We start from the raw sequence: 21,765 nt of genomic DNA, 5'->3' as shown, positions 1-21,765 counted from the left end.
TATATATATGTGTATATACATATATATGTATAATATTATCACTTTGTTTCATAGAGAATTTGAGTTGCTGGTTATCTGTAGAAGAGTTCATGAAGACAGCAATTCTTTTGAATTGTGACAAAAGAAATTGCTGCCAGCTAATGTCCATCCGCTTCCCCAAATCTAAACTATAGAATACGCTAAGATCCTTAAATGAGTTGTTCACTTAATCTTAGAAACACAAAAATTGAGTCCACTTCAACTGGAATTATAGGATTTTAGACCTGAGGGCACCTGAGCCATCATCTAATTTAGATGCCTTATTTTGTAGAAATATGTGTTCCAAAGGAAGAGTGGCTGCACAGTTAATTAGTGGCATTGTTAGACCTAAAATCCAGATCTAAGATTCAGTCATCTGCCTTTCATTATATAGTATTCATATCTCACCATAAATTCTAGGAAATGGTCCCCATTTTCTTATTCTGGATTTGATTATGTCTTATGATATTTAAAATAAGGTAGGCATTATCTGGGCAGAAGTTATTTTATAATATCAAGATACGTATTTAATTTTTTATAAACCTTTTTGGTCTACATAAGACTTCTAATGATTCTTGTACAATTAGCAGTAATACTGTCTATAAATAAAATACATGTATTTCAGCCATTTGATAGGAGATATATATTGGATGGGGCAGTTAGGTAAGAAAAAAATTAAAAACTAGAGCTAAGAAATATGTTTAAATGACTGTAATGTTAACTGGAACCCCTTGTAGGATTTTAAAATTATCCATTTGTTTTTTTAAGGGTAATAGGACTGAAAATATTAACCATGTAAATATTAACCTGCAAAATATGACTTGTGAAACAAAAGACCAAACAAATTAAAAAGCCTAAGTTCCAAATCCCAATCCAGCTTTCTGTTTTCACAGTTAACTTTCTTGAAAAGAGGAGTCTATACTCATAATCTCTTTTATTACCTTCTCAACCCACTGCTATTGGGCTTTCCCTCTTTCCCTGAAGCTATATCAAGGTGTGAAGGAAGGAAGGAAAGACCAAATGGATGAAGGGATACATCAGTGTAATCATAATTGCTTCCTTGGAATGATGAAGTGACTTTTATGCTTGGCTGTTAGAACATAGGTAAAATGGAGTTGTCTTGAGCTTTTCCTTTGTCTCAGACTTTTCTTAAGAGCTGAGAAATTGTGTTATCTTGCTTTTCCTATGACTGAGCCTTTAATATAGGGAGAGTGATGAACACAAGTGTCTCTGTGAGACTTGCCCTTGGTATTCAGTGAAAGTGAATATAATTGACCTTTCCACAACAGCGTAGTACTCTTGGCAACTCACGTAACCAGCCATAGAAGAAGAGTTAAATAGGATATTTCTTATCCTCTGATGTGTTTGGAAAAAACGGCAAATCTTAAAGGATGATTATAGTAATGTGCCTTATGAACTAGTTTTTCTCTAAGAAAATGGAATTTTTCTGGAGATAATATTTTATTTCATTTGTTGGTATTTGTAAACTTTTACTTTCATTTTTGGTAGTTTTTCAGCAACATGTTGATATTGACAGCCTCCTAACTGTATTTCCTGTGTTTAGGTGATCCTGCTGTCTGGGCTGGGCTAATGGCAGCTTGTCATGCTGATGATAAATTGGCCCTAGTGAAGAACACTCAGCCAAAGAGGATGGATTTACAGTTGGCACTGTTATCTGCTGTTTCTGCTTCAAGTAAGTTTAAAAAAGCATTTCATACATGATATATTCAAGATAAAGTATTCAGAAGGATATTGCCAAAAGGTAGTAGGGAGAATTAGCCCCACATGAAAGGCTATTATATTCTCATCTAACAAAGCTTAAAAACAAGCCTTAAGGAGTTTACCTGCATACAGAACAAAGCTCAAGAACATTACAGGAATACAGAAATATCCAGCATTCAGCAAGGTAAAATTCACAAAGTCTGGTATCCAGTTAAAACTTAATAGGCATGCAAGTAAGCAGGAAAATACCACCCATAATGAGGAGAAAAATCAATCAATAGAAACAGATCCACAAATGACACATGATAGAAATCTCTTTAACATGTAATTAACTGTTTAACGCACATATGACAATAGCACAGAGGCCAGGAGGGGAAAATGGAAGTATTTTGTTGTAAAGGTTTTATACTGTAAGTGAAGTGGTATAATATTACAGTCATCCGTAAGGATTTGTGGAGGATTTGTTTCATGACCCTCCTCAGACACCAAAATCCATCGATGCACAACTCCCTTATATAAAATGATGTAGTAATAGTTGACTCTGCATATCCATGGGTTCCACATCCATAGATACAGAGGATCAACTGTACATAAAGGTAGACTGTGACAGGTTAAAGATGAATACTCTAAACCTTAAAGTAGACACTAAAAAAATAGAGTTTAATTAATAAGCCACCAAAGTAGAAAAAATGGAATTATATAATACAAAAAGGAGGAAAAGGGAACATAGATAGAATAAAGAGAAAACAACACAATAGAGTTAAACCCAACCATATCAATAATCAAGTTAAGTATAGTGGTCTAAATACCCCAGTTAAAAGGCACAGATTGACAGATTGGATGAAAAAGCAAGAGCTAACTATATACTGCTTCAAAGAAACATAAACAAAATATAAATCTATCTTTAAAGACCAAAATAACCTCACAGTACTATATATGAAATAGAAGAACAGCAAGGACCTACTTTATAGCACAGGGAACTATATTCAATATCTTGTAATAACTTATAATGGAAAAGAATCTGAAAAAGAATATATATGTATATATTTATATATATGTATAACTGAATCACTTTGCTGTACACCTGAAACATTGTAAATCAGCTATACATCAATTTTTAAAAGATGCAAATAAAAAGACAAAAATGACCTAAAAAGTAAAAGAATGGAAAAAGATATACCATGCTAACACTAATAAAAAGAAAGCTGGAGTGGCCACGTTAATTTCCTACAAATTAAGATTTCAGAGCAAAGAATGTTTCCAGTGATAAGGAGGGTCATTTCACATTGGAATCAATTCATCAAGAGGACAGTTTAGGCACCCAGTAGCAAACCTTCAAAACACATAAAATCTGTGTTGTATTTCCCAATAAAATAGGTAGAAAAAATGAAAAATTATGGAAAAATACATGAAACAAACTTATAGAACTGAAAGGAGAGATGGGTAAATTCATAATTATAGAGATTCAACACTCTTCTTTTGATAATTGATAGAACAATTGGACAGAAAATTAGTAAAGATATAATTAAAAACTTGAAAAACACTATTAAGTAACTTGACCTAGTTAGAACTTATAGAACAGTTCTCCTAACAACAACAGAATGCATATTTTTGTCAAGTGTACACAGACTATTTACCCATATATATCATATTATGAGCCATAAAACAGGTCTAAGTAAATTTAAAAGGATTCAAATCATACAAAGTATGTTACCTAAATACAATGGAATTAATTTAAAAATCAATAACCAAAAAATCTGGAAAATTCTCAAATATTTGAAAACTTAATAACATACTTCTAAATAATCCAGGTCAAAGAATAAGGCAGAGGGAAATTAGAAAATATTTTGAACTGCATGAAAATGAAAAAACAACATATAAAATTCTATAATACTCCTAAAACACTGCTTATATGAAAATATTAGCATTACATGTCCACATTAGAAAATAAGAAGGGCCTCAAATCGATGATCTAAGCTTCTGCCTTGAGAAATTAGAAAAAGGAAGGGGAAATTAAATCCAAAGTAAGCAGAAGAAAAGAAAATAGAGTAGCGATCAATGAAATAGAAAACAGAAAATCAACAAAAGCAAAATGTAGTTCTTTGAGAAGATCAGTGAAATTGATAAACCTAGCCAGGCATCAGGAAAAAAAACAGAGAGTACCATTGTCAGGATTGAAAGAGGGTACAACACTATAGCTATTAAAAGGCTCATAAGAGAATCTTAAGAACAACTTTATGCTGTTAAATTTGGCGATGTAGATAAAATGGATAAATTCCTTAAAAGATACAGAGCTCACTTAAGAAGAAATAAACTGAATAGCTTTATATCTATTAAAGACACAGAATTTATAGTTAAAAATCTTCATATAAAGAAAACTCCAGGACCAGATGGATTCTACCAAACATTTAAGTAAGAAATAATACCAGTTCTATACAAACTCTTCCAGAAAATTGCAAAGGTGGTAACACTTCCTGACTTCTTCTATGAGATCAGCATTATGCAGATACCAAAACCAGACAAAGACATTACAAGAAAACTACAGAACTACAGATGTAGAAATTTATAACAAAACTTTAGCAATTCAAATCCAGTAACACATAAAAAAGATAGTAATACTTAATGATCAAGTGAGGTTTTTTCTAGGAATGCAAGGTTGCTTTAATATTTGAAAATGAATGTGGGGCTTCCCTGGTGGCGCAGTGGTTGCGCGTCCGCCTGCCGATGCAGGGGAACCGGGTTCGCGCCCGGGTCTGGGAGGATCCCACATGCCGCGGAGCGGCTGGGCCCGTGAGCCATGGCCGCTGAGCCTGCGCGTCCGGAGCCTGTGTTCCGCAACGGGAGAAGTCACAACAGAGGGAGGCCCGCATACCACAAAAAAAAAGAAAATGAATGTAATTTACCATGTTAACTGCTATGAAAGATGCCAAAGAGTTTATATTTTATGATTTCATTTATATGAAATTTTAGGTAATGGAAACTGATCTGTTGTGAGTGAAAATGATTAGTGATTGGGGACAGAGAAAAGGAGGAGAGAGGGGTTGGAGACAGAAGTGATTACAAAGTAGTAGTAGGAGACTTTTCATGATGATGGATATGTTTATTATCTTGATAGTAGTGATGGTTCACAGATGTATTCTTATGTCAGAAGTCATCAGATTTACAGCTTGGATATGTGCATATGTGCAGTTTATCATATGTCAATTATATTGCAATAAATCTTTACTTTTTTTCAATGAAGTATTTTCAGTTTTACTGAAGATAGTGATTTTTTTTAATGTAAGTCACAAGTATATAAAGTCTTAAGTTATTCAGCTGTAAATATTCCTGCTATGAAACTTTGCAGAAACCTGTCTCATGTTGAGATAGTCTATGGTATTCCAGTGGTATGTGTAAAAGTTGTATATGCATGGTAATTTAATTGTAATACTTCTTAACAACTGATTACTTCTCTGAGAACACATTATAAATTGCAGAAAAAAGTAACATTGACTTTTTTTTTAATAAAGACAAAGAATTCTTTGAAAATTACAACCAATCTCTTGAAAAGTGGTCTCTCTCCCAAGCTGTCACTGGTCTAATAGACACAAGAAGAATAGCTGAAGCTGAAGCCCTCTGCACAAAGGTATTGTTATGGAATTGAGATTCATGGAGTCTTATCCTACTTGGAAAATAACTTCAAAAATAGAATGCACGTTATTTAAAGAGCATTTGGTGGTGGTGGTGGTGGTGGTGATGATGATGATGATACTGAGTACTTACTGTAAGCTAGTTAATACATTTAGTACTTTGTATTTGACCTTCACAACAATCCTGTGACGTGTAGGTATTTATTATTATCCCCATTTTTACAAGTGAGAAAACTAAGGCTTAAAGAGGGTAAGTAATTTGCACAGGAGTTCACAGGTAGAAATTGATGGAGTTGCTGTTTTGAGCTCACATTTGTCTGACTCTTAAGGCTCAAGGTTTTAATCTTTTTTTTTTTTTTTTTTTTTGGCAGTAAGCGGGCCTCTCCCGTTGTGGAGCACAGGCTCCGGACGCGCAGGCTCAGCGGCCATGGCTAACGGGCCCAGCCGCTCCGTGACACGTGGGATCCTCCCGGACCGGGGCACGAACCCGTGTTCCCTGTGTCGGCAGGCAGACTCCCAACCACTGCGCCACCAGGGAAGCCCTAATCTTTTTTTTTTTGGTACCATTATGGAAGCAGTATATTCCTTTGATTTCTAGTTACTCTCTTCAGAATGCTATGTTTTCCAGTATTGCGGAGCACGGGCTCCGGACGCGCAGGCTCAGCGGCCATGGCTAACGGGCCCAGCCGCTCCGTGACACGTGGGATCCTCCCGGACCGGGGCACGAACCCGTGTTCCCTGTGTCGGCAGGCAGACTCCCAACCACTGCGCCACCAGGGAAGCCCTAATCTTTTTTTTTTTGGTACCATTATGGAAGCAGTATATTCCTTTGATTTCTAGTTACTCTCTTCAGAATGCTATGTTTTCCAGTATCCCTACATTTTCCCAAAGTTCTGAACAATGTAGAATGACTGTGGGGATTGTTAAGTGGGTGACGGGAATTATTGAGTAGTCAGTTTTTACCTACCTAGATTGTAGGCTGTGTGAATAAATTCTTACACCTTGCCTAACCCATAGTAGGGTCTCAGTAAATATTTATTGAATGAACAAATCAGTTTCATAAACCAACTCAAAAATAATTTAATGAATAAGGGGAGTTTTAAACATCATTTTTCCTGAAAACATCTGTTTTCATAAATGCTTACCAGGGAGAAAGTATTGTCTTTCTAGAAATGTTTTTTTAAAGATCAATATAAATTTTACAGAGAGAGAAGAATGGATCTTTGAAGATCCCTTTGGTCCTTGAATTCTCTGAAAATCAGAATAATACATTTTCTCTTTTATTTAAGAAATTCCATCTAGGTTCAGGACAGTTTAGTAATACAGTGAATGTTTAGTAAGCATAAATTGACAGTTGCTTCGTGCTCTCTCTGACAGAATAAGGGATACTTTTATGAACCTTTCCTTGTCATTTGAATGTCCCAGTCTCTTACTTAGAAGAAAGCAATCACATTTTAGAAATAAGGACATTTAGGACTATGACCTAATAATAGAAAATAAAGAATTATGTCATTGAGAGACAAGCAATAAAGAAAGAAACGTTTAAAACAATAGTGGAAGGACTTGTTTAGAGAATCTCCTTAACTTCTTCTTGTATGTGTATATTGTATGTATATATGTATATACATATATATACACACACATATACACATATACAACATACACATATTATATATATATATATATATATATATATATATATATATACACCCACATACAATACATTTATATGTGTGTGTATGTGTTTTAAGGTATAAATAAATGGCCTGGGTAAATGGGTCATTTCTCTTACTCCCAGTGTGTAAGAAGTCTGTGCCTGGAGGAAGGACAATGAGTATCTTTGTTAAGAGGTTGAGAAAGGAAAAAATTTATAACTCTTTCCCTCTTAAAAAGTTAAGTTTGGGCTTCCCTGGTGGCGCAGTGGTTGAGAGTCTGCCTGCCAATGCAGGGGACACGGCTTCGAGCCCTGGTCTGGGAAGATCCCACATGCCGCGGAGCAACTAGGCCCGTGAGCCACAACTACTGAGCTTGTGCTCCGCAACAAGAGAGGCCGCGACAGTGAGAGGCCCGCGCACCGTGATGAAGAGGGGCCCCCACTTGCCTCAACTAGAGAAAGCCCTCGCACAGAAACGAAGGCCCAACACAGCCAAAAATAAATAAATAAATATTTTTTTAAAAAGTTAAGTTTCTTCCAATAAGGATTAGTTTTAGCTTTCACTGTTAATTTTATATTTTCTTAGTTCAGCTGTTTCTATGTAGTACCTAAATTTTTCAAGATATCACCTAAGAATAAACCAAGTCAAAGGGACATACTAAATCTAAGATTAACAACTTACAAACTACAGTAATAGCATTACTGATTTTAGAGCTTATTTAAGTGTAGAGTTTGGTATTCCCAAGATGTTCAGTGTTCTGTTGACTTTTGCTGTTGTTTATTTTTTAATAAGAAAAGGTTAAAGTCGGGTTTTTTTTCAATGTGGAGAATAGCTTATTTGCCTTTTACATTTAACATTTAAGAACCTGTTTGATGTATTTCTGTTTGGGGTTTGATTTTTAGAATTTAAAAAGTAACCCTGATCAGCCAGCTGTTATCTTACTTTTGAGACAAGTTCAATGTAAACCACTCCTAGAGTCACAAAAACCTCTCCCAGATGCCGTACTTGAAGAGCTGCAAAAAACAGTCATGTCCAACTCAACCTCTGTTCCAGCTTGGCAGGTAAATTCTCTCTTTTCTTATGTGAGTCCTGAATTAAAATGCTCTGTGATATTAAATGAGGTCAGGGGTATGCTCCATTTTTGTCTCGCCTTTAGATTCACTGTATATCTCTCATTTTCAGGATTTAAAGGGTATTGTGGTTAGAGAAACTAAAGAAGTTGAATATTCATTTAGGATCTGCTGCTGCACGGCTTCAAAGCTTTTAACATTGTTGATTATAAATTTTCTCCATTTAAAATAGTGTTGAAAATACTGTCTTTTACATGGGATTGGTGTAAGAGAGCTAAGTGTTACAAACATTTTGTAATAGTTACCATAATGGTGTTTAACTCTGTCTTTAGAAGGGATGTGTGTAGTTTTTCCTTAGCTACTTTACAGGTAACCTATATCCAAGATTTTAATGGGTTTTTAGTGCCTTTAGAAATAGTTCTTTTCAGGACGGATGCCTGAATCAATAGACTGTCTGCCCTTTTAGCTGGCTCTGCTTACCGCAAGGACAAATACATAATGATCACTGTGTACTTTATTCTTATTGATAGTAAAATACAAAAAGCATATAATTACTCAATTTGTTATAGTTCTTTCTGTACCACAAGATAGTATCAAGGGACTTTTTGATATAGGTTTTACAGAAGCTTATTTTACTACAGTTCTTCATTTTGATCTTTTGTTATGTCAACAGTTTTGATGTCCTGCTTAAAAAGATTATCTAATGGTGTAAAATAGTTGGATTATGCAAGTTAAGCCACTTTGTTTACTCTAATCCTTGAAGAAATATGGTGCTTTTTTCCCTCTCAGAGTAAATTTGCCATATGAGAGTTAAGATACTTTAATTCTAAGGTCAACTGGATATTTACGATCTCATGTTCTTTATCAAGGGGAAAAACACCTTGTCAAACTAAAAGGGAAAAATTAAAGGATAAATTATACAGTAAGTAAAGTCTTAGAGATAGTATATGTGTTTTCTTTTGTACTATGATATAATTCACAAAGAATAGAGTGTAAAAATCTTATACTCATTATATATGTATATACGTTTTTAACCATGACCTATATCAAGATATAGAACATTTTCTGCAGTCTAGCTGCCTTCCCCATGCTCTCCCTTTGTGATCGCCCCCTATGTCCAAAAGAAAAGGGGAAACACTATTCTGGCTTCTATCACTTCTATCTAATTTTGTCTGTTTTTGAACTTGATATAAATGGAGTATCACTTTGTATCTGGTTTCACTCAACATCATGTCAGTGAAATTCATTTAGTTGTTTCATTTAGTTGAAATTCATGTAGCCATAATTTTTTTTCATTTTTTTTATGAATATACTGTAAAATATCCCTTTTACTGTTTGGATTACAGTTGACCCTTGAACATAATGGGTTTGAACTGCACGACTGCACAGGTCAACTTATAAATGGATATTTTTCAATAGTCCATGGTTGGTTCAATCCTCGGAACCATGGATACAGAGGTTGACTATAAGTTACATCCGTGTTGTTCAAGGGTCAACTGTGTTTCCAGGTTTTGGCTATTATGATTAATGGTGCTGTGTCCATTCTGGGATATGCCTTTTGTTGGGTGATAGAGTATGTGTATATTGACTTTAGTAGATCCTGTCAAATGGTTTTTTTAAATGGTTGTCCAGTTTATGTTCCCACCAGCAAATTATGAGCATTCCAATTGCTGATATTGCTAGATGGTGGTTATTGTTTTCCCTTTCCAACGGATATGTAGGTAATAGTATCTTGTGGTGGTTTTAACTTGAATTTACCTGATGACAAATGCTGTTGAGCCATTTTTCATATGCTTATTGGATCTTTGGATTTCCTCTTTTTAAAGTACCTTTTCTTTACTGTAGTTTTTCATATGCTGTTTTTTTACTGAATTGTTGGAATCATATTTTCTGGATACAGGCACATTTTTGGATATCTGTATTGCAAATATTTTCTCACATCTGCACCTTGGCTTAACATTTTCATAGTATTATTTTTTGATGAGTAGTTCTTAATCTTAATGAAGTCTAATTTATCATTTTTAAATGGCTAATGCATTATTGAGGTGTTCTACTCAAGAACTCTTACTCCAAGTTCATGAAGATATTTTCCTATTTTTCTTTAGAAACTGTTGTTTTACCTTTCACATGTAGGTCTGTGATCCACCCTGGATTAATTTTTGTGAGTGTTGCAGGGTCAGGGTTCATTTTTTTCTATATGGTTGTGTAATTGTCCCAGTACCATCCTTTGAAAAGACCATTATGTCCCCACTAAATTGTAGTGATGCTTTTGTCCTAAATCAGGTGACTGGGTCTTTTAAGGCTCCCTATTCTTTTCCTTCTTTTTCATTGATCTATTTGTTTATTCTTGCTTATAGCTTTATAATTAGTTTTGATATGTGGAGGTAATATTAAGACCTCCAACTTTCTTGTTTTCCTTCAAGTGTGTCTCAATCACTTTAGGTGTTTTGCATTTACATGTAAATTGTCAATTACCCTTACTCTCCCCGTCAAACAAAAGTCCTACAGAGATCTTGATTGGAATTACATGAATCTATAGTTTAATTTGGGGAGAATTGACAAAGTATTACTGTTGAGTTTCTCTATCCATAAATGTGTTATATTCCTCCTTGTTTAAGCTCTGAATTTCTCTCAGCAGTGTTTTAAAATTTTTGCAATAGAGGTCTTTTACATTTTTTGTGTTAAATTTATTTCCGGGTAGTTGATTTTTTTTATTGTTCCATTGCAAGTGGTATTTTTTTCTGTATGTTGGTGTCAAACATTTAGAAATACCGTTGATTTTTATATATTGACCTTCCAGAAACCTTGCTGAATTCACTTATTCTTTTGAAATGGTTTTGGGTTTTCTGTATACACAATTACGTCCTTTGCAAATAATAAAGTTTTACTTTTTCTTTCTAATATTTTTATGTTAAATTTTTTTCTTGCCTTATTGCACTATTTATAGAGCCTCAATTACAGTGTTAAGCAGAGTGGTGATAAGGGAACATTCTTGTCTTATTCTCTACCTCAGATATAAAACATTTGTAATTTCATAATTATAATTTTTGCTTTAGGTTTTTGTAGGTATTTATCAGATTCTAAAATGGCTGTCCAATTTATGTTTCAGATTAAGGAAATCCTTTTCTCTTCTGAGTTTGTCAAGAGAGATTTGTTTTTTATCATGAATGAGTGGATTTGGGGTGGGGGCCATCTATGAGAATGCATCTTTGTCTTTATTCTGTTAATGTGGTAGATTGCATTGATTTTCACATGTTAAATGTTACATCTGTAATGTATAAAAAATCATATTGCATTTTGATTTTGTTCCTGACTGGCCATCTTGGGAGACTTTTTAAGGCTTCAGACTGGATGTGGCTGTTGCTAATAGAATGGGCAAGATGGCTACCCCTTTTTTGACCTGTGATTTTTGTTTTGGAGGCACAAAATTTATCAATAATTAAATTAAAAATTTAGTTTCATCAAAGTTTATTGAATTTGTTGGAAGTAGACTGTGTACAAAACTAAAATCTTTTGGGTTCTTTTCTCTTGCTGTTCCTTAGTGGCTGGCACACATATATCAGTCCCAAGGAATGATGGGTGCTGCAGAGATGTGTTATAGGAAGAGTCTACAAGTAGCATCCCAACAGGGCAGCTGGAGTGGGAAACTCTCAAGCCTGTTGAGACTAGCACTGCTTGCATTAGAAGTCTGCATGGTAAGATCATGTTATAATTATGATGTGAAAAGTTGATTCTTTTATTTTTCTTAAAGATAAAAGCTTTTTACATAGTGTTATTCCATTGAGTTCTTATAGTATCATCACCTTCTAGTGTGGTCTCCTCATAGACTTTGTATTTGGGCTTTTTGATGGACATAAGAGTAACATAACATAAACCTATAGACTCTAACAGGACACTGTCAGTGTGTAGGGAGAAAACAAAGATTGCAATTTTAAAAGTTGAATTATGGCAGAATATACATTTTTGTTTCTTGGTGATTTAAGTTAGAATTAACCCAGCTACTCATCAGTGACAAAGATACCAATAATTAACATTTTAGTCATTTCTTAGTTCAATTTAACATTCTGTAAGAGGGATTTCTAATAATTTTTGACTTGATATGTTTTCTGATACCAAGGTAGGTATATTAATCTAGAAGTCTTATATACTAGTGTGGAAAACTTTTCAAGATAAATATTTAAGTGGTTGCATGGAGGAGCAAACTCCAGGACAGTGTGTATGATATGCTATTCGAGTGTATATATGTGTGGTATGTATTTTTAAGAATATATATTTCTACATCGTGTGTGTGTGTGTCTACATGTGTGCACGCTAATAGGCACATGGAAAGATACAAAAAGATGCAAAGGAAATTTAATGGCAGTTATTTTGGAGGATAGTGCTAGGGGTCTTTAAGGGATAGTGGAGGAGAATTTTTTATTTTATATCCTTTGATAGTGTTTGAATTTTTTATCATATTCATGTTATTTCTGTAATTAAAAGATAAAATGTCATTTTTTGTTTTGGAAGAAATTTCCTAGACAGGCCTGAATTAACTCATGCTTTTGCCATAGTAGTCCATTGCCAACGTTATTTACTTGCTTTAACTAGACATTTTGCCAAAGAAATATAAGAATTAGGAAATTTATTCAGCTTTGTTGCTATTACTGTGGAGCACGTTTCAGAGCTCCTTAGGTAGGGGCCATGTTTTGTTCATCTTTGCATCTTTGCTTTACCACTCTGCCTTATATATAGGAGCTCCTCCACCAATGGTTTTTGAATGACTGGACTAAGTAATGGTAGTCAAATTTGAGGTGATTTGGCTGGAAAGAAATGGTGCTTAATGGTAATTCTAGATCACCAAACATTTTGTTTTGTTTGTCCCATATTTATATTTAACAAAAGTCTTTGTGACATTGGCAGTCGGTGGGCTATGGAAGCCACATGTAGCACCTATAAATACTCTTGAATATGTGAACTGGAGAAGTCGATACTCTTTTAGTCTAACTTATTATTTGTTAGTTAATAAATATTATTAGTGATGTGGTTTTTTGTTTGTTTGTTCTTCATGCTGGGAAATTAAATCTGCCCTGAAATAAAATAAAAATAGCAATAATAATAGCAAACATACAGAACACTTAGCCTGTGCTAGATTCTGTTACACTGCTTTATACATATTAAGTTCATTAATATTCATAAGAACCCTATTTTACAGATGGGAAAATTAGCTTACAATTTAGTAATACCCAGGTATACCTGCCCCCATTGCCCCACCACTACTACCACCACAGAAGTGTTTTCTATAAGAGCCTTGGTTCTGGTTCTACCAGTTACAACCTGTGAAAACTTCAGCCAATTAAGCTGTCTAGAGCTCCCCCAACCTTTTTTGGTAATAGTGGAGGTAGTAATACCTACTTTGCCTAGGTATTAGGAATATCAAATGAAGTTAACATTTATAAATGCCTTTGTAAACTTTAAAGCACCATCCACATCTAATTTGCTTGTTATAAGATTTGATACCCAGCAATTATTATAAGGAGATGTCATATTTCTCTGGTAAAGAGCTGGCAGTGTGCAGAGGATGGGTATATTAAAATTAGACTGTTTTAAGAGAAGCTATTGTATGTGTAATAATATATGAAAAGGCTATTAAACTGAAAGTTTCCCCTGAGATATTAAATATCAGATTCCAAAGAGAAATATCAGACCAAGATACAGATTTCTGAAGTGGGTAGAAGAGTAACCTATAAGGAAGCTATAAAAGCATTAGAAGAGCAGAGTTGGAGGATTGTGAAGAAATCTCTCTGGAGAAAGCTGTTGCCTCCCCCATCGTCCCCCTGGCACGTTTCCACACACAGGTGCCCACCAGACGAGGAAGGGAGTCTCGCTGCCAGAGAGAGCGAGGCTTTGATGTGTGACCTCTGAGGTCCTGGAGGCACACGTCTAGAAGCACATGGACAGGTATCTGACACATGCCTCGGAAGCTTTGGCTCTCCACCTGCTGGGAAGAGAGTTGCTCATGTTTTGGAAAGTGACTGTATGCTTCTGGGACAGAGTGGTCAGCAGTGGGTGAATCCCAAAAGTGGGTAGGAGTGTATGTTTGGGTACAAGGTGCCCTCCATCTTGTGAAGGAGAGTTGCTGCAGCGTGGGGTGAGCAGTGCTCCTAGAGCTTGTTAGGGCCAGGAATGAGTGATGCCAGCTGAGATAGTGGACTGCCATGGGAATTATCTTAGATCTTGACATGTAGAGCCACCTAGAGGAATGATGGGATCTAGCAGAAAGGAAGCTAGCTAAAGGTTTCCAGATTGCCATAGCATGTGAGGAGAGTAAGTGGAATAGTTCATTCACCCAGGTTAGTGGAACTGCAGCTGAGCAGGACTGCTTCGTGGGTGTGCATCCTATCCTGTGCACCTGCATAGGCCTCCACACTGGGTTTAACGCTCTGCAGCCGCCATCTTGAAATTCTTAATCATTTTGTAACAAAGGGCCCTGCATGTTTTTGTTTTTGTTTTTGTTTTTTGGCATTGAGCCCCACAGATTTCTTAGCTGGTCCTGCAGTAAGAGACTATGCATAAAGTTGAGAGTCTCTGATAAAGCTAGGAAAGTCTGGATGAGAAAAAGATCTTTAAATATCTGTCAGGCCTAAAGAGCATCATCTTATGATGGCATCAGTCAAACTTCTGATATTTCAGTTGGTTCCTGAAACTACAGTTAGTAAGAAAAGGTCGGAGTGTTGGGCGGAGGAACAAGCCATGTGCTCCTCCCTGTAAGCATACCCTAGCTGGGAGCTGAGGAGATGGGAGTGGGGTGTAAATGTTACCTTTGACTGAAGATTGAAGTATTGAAAAGAGAACATTCTAATTACGACCGTGTTTGTGAATGGAAGTCAGAGTCATGGGACCTACTGTAATTTACATCCTTATTATATGAGGAAAAGTCTCCCTCATATAATAAATTTTAAAAACATAATGGGAGACAAAAATAAGTGTATTCTAATCACATTATTTAGTATACCAGTTACATATAGAAACTATTATATCATAATATATGGGCTATCTTTACGGAATACTTTATATGAATTCTTGGAATTTAAAGAGTGTATTATAAAAGCAACCAGTGAGAGTTTTGTGTTATTGGTTTATGAAAATATATTAGGAGTAATTTTATTAGTATGGGCTTTGCCTTACATTCTTTTCCAGATGTACCCAAGGTGCCATTGCTCCCATCTTTATGGAGGATGCCTCATAATCTCTGATCTATTTTCATATTCATTATCCCTATGGCTTCCTCTTCCTTGATTAAACAAATTACTCTTGCCTGTGCTGAACTCAGAGTTTATTGCTCTAACATTTAAAAAAATAATTTAGTGTTTGAAAGGGACTGTGTATTCACTCATTATATTGACTTTATTAAAATGTGTATTCTAGATACCTGTAATTATGAATTCTTGGTTACAATTTGAGGTTTTCAATGAAAGATTTTAAATACATTTTTTTTTCCTTCTTATGTAATTCAGTAAAGTGTTCACCATTTTATTTGCAGTTACTGTTTCTTTGGAACTACTTATCTATGTTATTTCTGAGTCAGTACATACTATAACACACTAACGTTTGCAACCTAAGTAATGTATAGATATCTTAACATTTTCCCCATAAAGTGAAATTCTTAAAATGTTTTTCAGAATTGATGACTTTGATTTAGCTCTGATCTGCTTTGCACCTTTTTTCCTATATTGGGATTTTATTAACATATTTCATTTCAGTCTTTCTTCTCTCCTTAGATAATTTTTGAAATGTGGAACTTACACACTACCAGTTAAAGAATAATGTTAAATTGAGTTTTGTATATTTGGTAGACCAGAGGCTTAGTAATTGATAGATTTCATTCACCCATGTAATAGAATAGTGCATTTTCTTTTAGCAAATATTTTAGTGTTTTTAAAGTGATATCTCCTTTTTGAAACCTTCCTTAATCCCTGTCAGCCTTGTTTTCTAGTTCCATAAGGGCAGGAATCAGATTTTAATCATTTTGTAGAATTTTGCTCCCTGTAGCATTTACATGGCAACTTAGACAAGTAGGCAGTCAACAAATAAGAGCTGATTATATTTTTTAAAGTAAACATGTCAGGGCTTCCCTGGTGGCGCAGTGATTGAGAGTCTGCCTGCCGATGCAGGGAACACGGGTTCGTGCCCCGGTCTGGGAAGATCCCACATGCCGCGGAGCGGCTGGGCCCGTGAGCCATGGCCGCTGAGCCTGCGCGTCTGGAGCCTGTGCTCCGCAACGGGAGAAGCCACAACAGTGAGAGGCCCACGTACCGCAAAAAAAAACATGTCAGAACTTCCCTGGTGGCGCAGTGGTTAAGAATCCACCTGCCAATTCAGGGGACATGGGTTCAATCCCTGGTCCAGAAAGATCCCACATGCTGCGGAGCAACTGAGCCTGTGAGCCACAACTACTGAGTCTGCGTGCCACAACTACTGAAACCCGTGCGCCTAGAGCCTGTGCTCCGCAACAAGAGAAGCTACCGCAATGAGAAGCCCACGCACCACAACAAAGAGTAGCCCCCGCTCGCTGCAACTAGAGAAAACCCGCATGCAGCAATGAAGACCCAATGCGGCCAAAAATAAATAAATAAATTTATTTAAAAAAAAATAAACGTGTCAAATGTTTAATGATTTAATTTTTGTCTTTTATTTTTATAGGCTAATATTTCCAGTGATCACTGGCCATCCTTGGTTCAAGAAGCTACAACTGAGGCCTTGAAACTTTGCTTTTGTCCGCTGGCTGTCCTTTTACAATCTTTGTTACAATTCAAACGCAAAATGGGAGCAAGGTATGAAGAATCTTTGTTCATTTTTTTCTTCAAAGTGTTTCTTCACTTTTAATCCTTCTACAAAACAAAGGTTTAGAATTAGTTTGACAAACTTTGATGTTATTCATATATATGTTTCTACTTTGGAAAGGCTGGTTCTAATAACCCAGTAAGGAAGAAAATAAAGTCTTACTTAAAAAAAGTGATTTGGTACCCAGATACAGAATATGAGAGATTTGCATGACAGCATTTTGAGTGAAGAAGGCCTTGGAATTTTTGCTCTTCACTGTTTTAGGATGAGCCAACAATGTAAATGTGGATTCTAGAAACAAACAAAACCCAAAAGGCTCCAGTTGAAGGCTAGATTGACATAAATTCCTGCAAGACAATAAGCTATGAAAAAAAATAATAAATATTAAAAAGGCAGAGATATTATATTATAAATAATGTGGTTTTTATATCTAGAAAATCTAGAAGCTTCACAGATTTAAATATAAAAATTTAAAGTTATAAAATTTAAATTTAAATTTTAGCAGTCTTTTTATTGGAAGCAGAGATGAGGTCAGAAATAAATTTGAAGAAAATTACCTAAAGGTCATATGGATGAAAAAACAGGCAAGAATATTTTTAAATTCTGAGAATATTTAGCTCTAATGGATATCACACATAATACAAAGCATAAGTGAAACAATGGTTTGGGAGCATATATTACTGGAACAGAATAAGAATTGTAGACATAGAGCTTAACACATATAAATGTGTGGCAAAGGTCACATCAATACCACAAAATAGGAGTGAAGGAAGAAATAAGACCTATGACTAATTAGCAATTCCAGCATCATTTACTGATATTTATTTATTTTTGCCACTTCTTATATGACTAATTTCACCAAGAAATGTTTTAGGCTATAATGTGAACTTACTAATGAACTCTTTCTGCTGAAGCTCAGTATACATGACTTAGAGAGCCTTAACCCCCAATTGCCTGTAATCTCTGTTAGCACCTCCCATAATTTTTATCTCCACCCAAAATCAGCTCAAATAAACATACCGCTTAAGAAAAAGCAGTGCTGCTTTACTATGTGATTCCTATGTAAAAGCATCTTCAGGGCCTGTTATTCTTTAGCTCCTACTTCAAACCAGTTGCTACTTACAAAATCTTCCTATTCAGCAGTTCTGAAGTTACCACAATTTGTGTCGTTTCTACCCGTACAGAAGTCTTTGGAGCCATAGATGTTAGTAAATTTGGAAAGAAAAAATTAGAACACAACTGTAAATCAGCCTCTTATTACATAGGTTCATATATTGTACACGTTCTTAAAAATATATACTAAAAGCCTGATATTATACACTTAGCCTCTAGTGTAGATGTTAAATATTCTTCTTGTTCCACTCTGTATTAGCTTTACATTATTTATTTTCTGTCTACCTTCAAGAGGGATTAGAAGTAGAGCAGTCAGAAGTGCTCATGAAATAGGGGTCATTTTCCCCATTCTATTTGGAAAGAGCCTTAATTTACTTATCTGCAAAATGAGAATAATAGCAGCAACCTACCTTATAAGGTTGTGAATGTTAAATGTGACCATATGAGTAAAACACTTGGCATACTACGTAGCACATAATAAATACTTAGTAAATGTTAACCATTATTACTACCTTTTTCATTACATGGATGAAAAAATTCATGAAGTAATCAGCACGTTGTCTACAAAAGAATGAGAAAGATAATGTGTATTTGAGACTAATATATGAAATATCTTATATTAATTTATATGCTTTGGACTGAAAGTAATTATCTTTTTCCCAGAGAGACACGGCGACTTTTAGAGAGAGTGGTGTATCAGCCTGGGTATCCCAAATCTATTGTTTCAACAGCACGTTGGTACCTTCTGAGACACTTACATGCCAAAAATGACTACGAGCTCATTGATGTAAGGCATTGATTTTATTAAAGATATTCATCTTGGACCTTTGTTGGATGAGGGCTAAGGATTGCTATCCTGTGCATTGTAGGATGTCTAATAGCATCCCTAACCACTCTAACCACTAGATGCCAGTAGCATTGTCCTCCTCCCTCCACCCAGCTTATAACAACTGAAAATGTCTTCTAGACATTGCCAAATAATATCTGAGGTGTAATCACCCCTGGTTGAGAACCACCGATTTAACCTGTAGGAAATATATTCTCCTGATGTGCTATGTAGCATAAGAAAAGATAGATGAAGGCTCTGGGTTCTGGTTGTAGTATTTCTTATGACCATTGCAGTGGAGGCAAATAGGTAGATAGGATAGGTTTAGAAGCAGCAGAAATTAATGGGATGTTCATATTATCTTTGGAAAAATTATTTTACTTCTTGTTGTCTTTTCTGTAAAATTCATATGACAGTTTCTACTCCACTTCTCATGGGATGGCTCTGGTTTCTAAATATATAAACATGTACAGTTGACTCTTGAAGAATGCAGGTTTAAATAAATGATGTGGGTCCCCTTACACTTGGATTTTTTTCGATAGTAAATACTACAGTACTACGTGATCCTTGATTAGTTGAATCCATGGATACCAAGGAACTGCCTATTTGGGTGGCTGACTATATATTATATGTGGATTTTTGAGCATATAGAGGGTCTTCATCCCTAATCTGCATGTTGTTCAAGGGTCAAATGTATGTGTGTGTGTGTGTGTGTGTGTGTGTGTGTGTGTGTATTCTTTTTAAAAAGGTAGAGTCTGTATGACATGTACTGGGTTAAAATTCTTATAACTTCAGCCAAGAGTTTTAAAAACACAATGAAAATTAATGAGAAGCCTTTTTTAAACACCCCCAGCCTTGGGAGATGGAGATAAGTGTCTCCCTCCTGAGCAAGGAATAGGCATGTTTACTGCCAATTATAAAAGATTCAAGTCTCCTAGGCGCCTAGGCTTAAATCCAAGGTTCCCCTCTTGTCAACCCACTGTGTATGTGGGAAACTGTGTGCATCCATCCATGTCACCCCTTTGAGACTTAGATAGGAGGGGAACAGATGCAAATATGTTGATACTCATGTCGTTTGCTACACCATGAATGATAAAGACATTTGTCTCTGACCCAGGTGTCCCATCATGAAACTGTGACAGGCTAACTTGTTAGCTTGAAGGTGCAGCAACATCTCGGACCCTTCACAGTGTTTGAAAATGAACAACCAAAAAATGTTTTAGTAATCAAATGATCAACTAAAATTAAAGCTTCTAGTTTGTGGAATTGATGAAAATTATGGAAAGGTTCTTAATAGAGCTTAGAACCCAAGCCTTGATCCTAAGCTGTGGTTTTAAAGGAGAGCAATGTCATTTGAACAATTCTATGCATAAAATGGTCTTTTGGGGTAAGGGTTTAGAGGTGACAGAATTGTAAACAAAACCTCCAAACAAAACCTTTAACTTTATGCAGTGCTGGCAGTGGTAACAATCAAAATGTTGACATCCATACTGTTGAGCATTTAAGTAAATTGTGCTTATCTCTGATGTTAGCTTTGTTTGAGCAGTTTATTTCAGCAAAAATGACAGAAAGTTTGCACATAGTCACTTTTTCTTGTGTAGTTTGATATTGCCCGCTGCCCTTTGGCTTACTCGGCTTCTATGACTCTAAATATAGGTATTGTTAATAAAGAAAATACTAACATTTCCTGTATGTAATTTCCCACAGGTACTGGTAAACAATGCCAAAACTCATGGAGATACAAGAGCACTGGAACTGAATCAGAAATTGTCCTCACAATAACAATGCTTTATTTTATAGTAAGCAAGCAAAGAAAAAGCTATTAGAGAGAGTGAAACAAAGAATCAAGACTTTTCCCCAAAGCAACATTTAAAAAAACTATAGTTATAATCATCCATTCCTTTTTTAAATCTAAAGATGTTTAAGTTCTTAAGCTAGGGGTATAATTTTCCATAAACTTTTAATATAACTTTAATTTGAAAAATATCTTTGATTTTGAGAAGTCTGTAATGAAAGGAAAAACCATTGTTCCCTTAGTTGTTCATTAGTTATTTGTAAATCATTATTTTCTCTATCTTGCATGGTTCACCATTGGACTGTTTTTTGGTAATCCCTTACAATAAAACCTTAATAGCCATTTGCTAAACAATATGCAAAAGGAGATTAAAACAATGCAGAATTTTATTTGTTGAACAACAAATTCAAAGATTTAATTCCTTCTGTGAATTCTAGAGTTCAGCAGACCAACTCATCTAAAATCCAGATAATCTTATAATCTGTTTTACTAGTGGTTCATCTTGGATTCTGTTGAAGAAGCATAATATAAATGTTAGGTGAATCTTAGACTGCTAATGGATATGTTTATATAATTCAAAACACTCAGGTGTAAGGCTGCATTTAAAACATTAATGAAAAATTTTGGAAAATAATGCTGACAATATTTAACTGATCATGCAGTTCCTTCAGTGATGATGAAAAGATGAACTTCCTTAAATAAAAAAAAAAGAAATGGCTACCTTCTTTCTTTATAGTATCGATATCAGGTATAATTTCAGAATTTCAGATTTTAAGACATGAAAGCACATTTTCCTATTTTATTTTATTTTTTCAAAAAGCCCTTTATGGAGTGTTCTAATTTCATTCTTTTACATGTAGCTGTCCAGTTTTCCCAGCACAACTTATTGAAGAGGCTGTCTTTTCTCCATTGTATATTCTCGCCTTCTTTATCAAAGATAAGGTGACCATATGTGCATGGGTTTATCTCTGGGCTTTCTATCCTGTTCCATTGATCTATATTTCTGTTTTTGTGGCAGTACCATACTGTCTTGATTACTGTAGCTTTGTAGTATAATCTGAAGTCAGGGAGCCTGATTCCTCCAGCTCCGTTTTTATTTCTCAAGATTGCTTTG

The 21,765-nt window shown here is 35.2% G+C and overlaps 1 protein-coding gene across 5 annotated transcripts in view; it reads left to right on the top strand.

Moving 5' to 3' along the window:
• The window catches only part of SKIC3 (SKI3 subunit of superkiller complex), a 90,275-nt gene extending 68,516 nt beyond the window's left edge, over positions 1-21,759 (top strand). For all 5 annotated transcript variants that reach the window (XM_024119732.2, XM_028493088.2, XM_028493086.2 and 2 more), the window contains 7 exons: positions 1,583-1,711; positions 5,250-5,365; positions 7,927-8,085; positions 11,637-11,789; positions 16,777-16,907; positions 18,694-18,817; positions 20,564-21,759. In XM_024119732.2, coding sequence (XP_023975500.1) covers positions 1,583-1,711; positions 5,250-5,365; positions 7,927-8,085; positions 11,637-11,789; positions 16,777-16,907; positions 18,694-18,817; positions 20,564-20,638 — 887 coding nt within the window. In that variant the 3' untranslated portion in view covers positions 20,639-21,759. The remainder of the gene's footprint in view (positions 1-1,582; positions 1,712-5,249; positions 5,366-7,926; positions 8,086-11,636; positions 11,790-16,776; positions 16,908-18,693; positions 18,818-20,563) is intronic.
• The last annotated feature ends 6 nt before the right edge of the window (positions 21,760-21,765 follow it).

This window comes from Physeter macrocephalus, chromosome 8, assembly GCF_002837175.3.
Source record: "Physeter macrocephalus isolate SW-GA chromosome 8, ASM283717v5, whole genome shotgun sequence".
NCBI classification, from domain to species: domain Eukaryota; kingdom Metazoa; phylum Chordata; class Mammalia; order Artiodactyla; family Physeteridae; genus Physeter; species Physeter macrocephalus.
The sequence above is the reverse complement of the archived record's forward strand: the minus strand, read 5'-3'. Positions and strand labels throughout refer to the sequence as shown.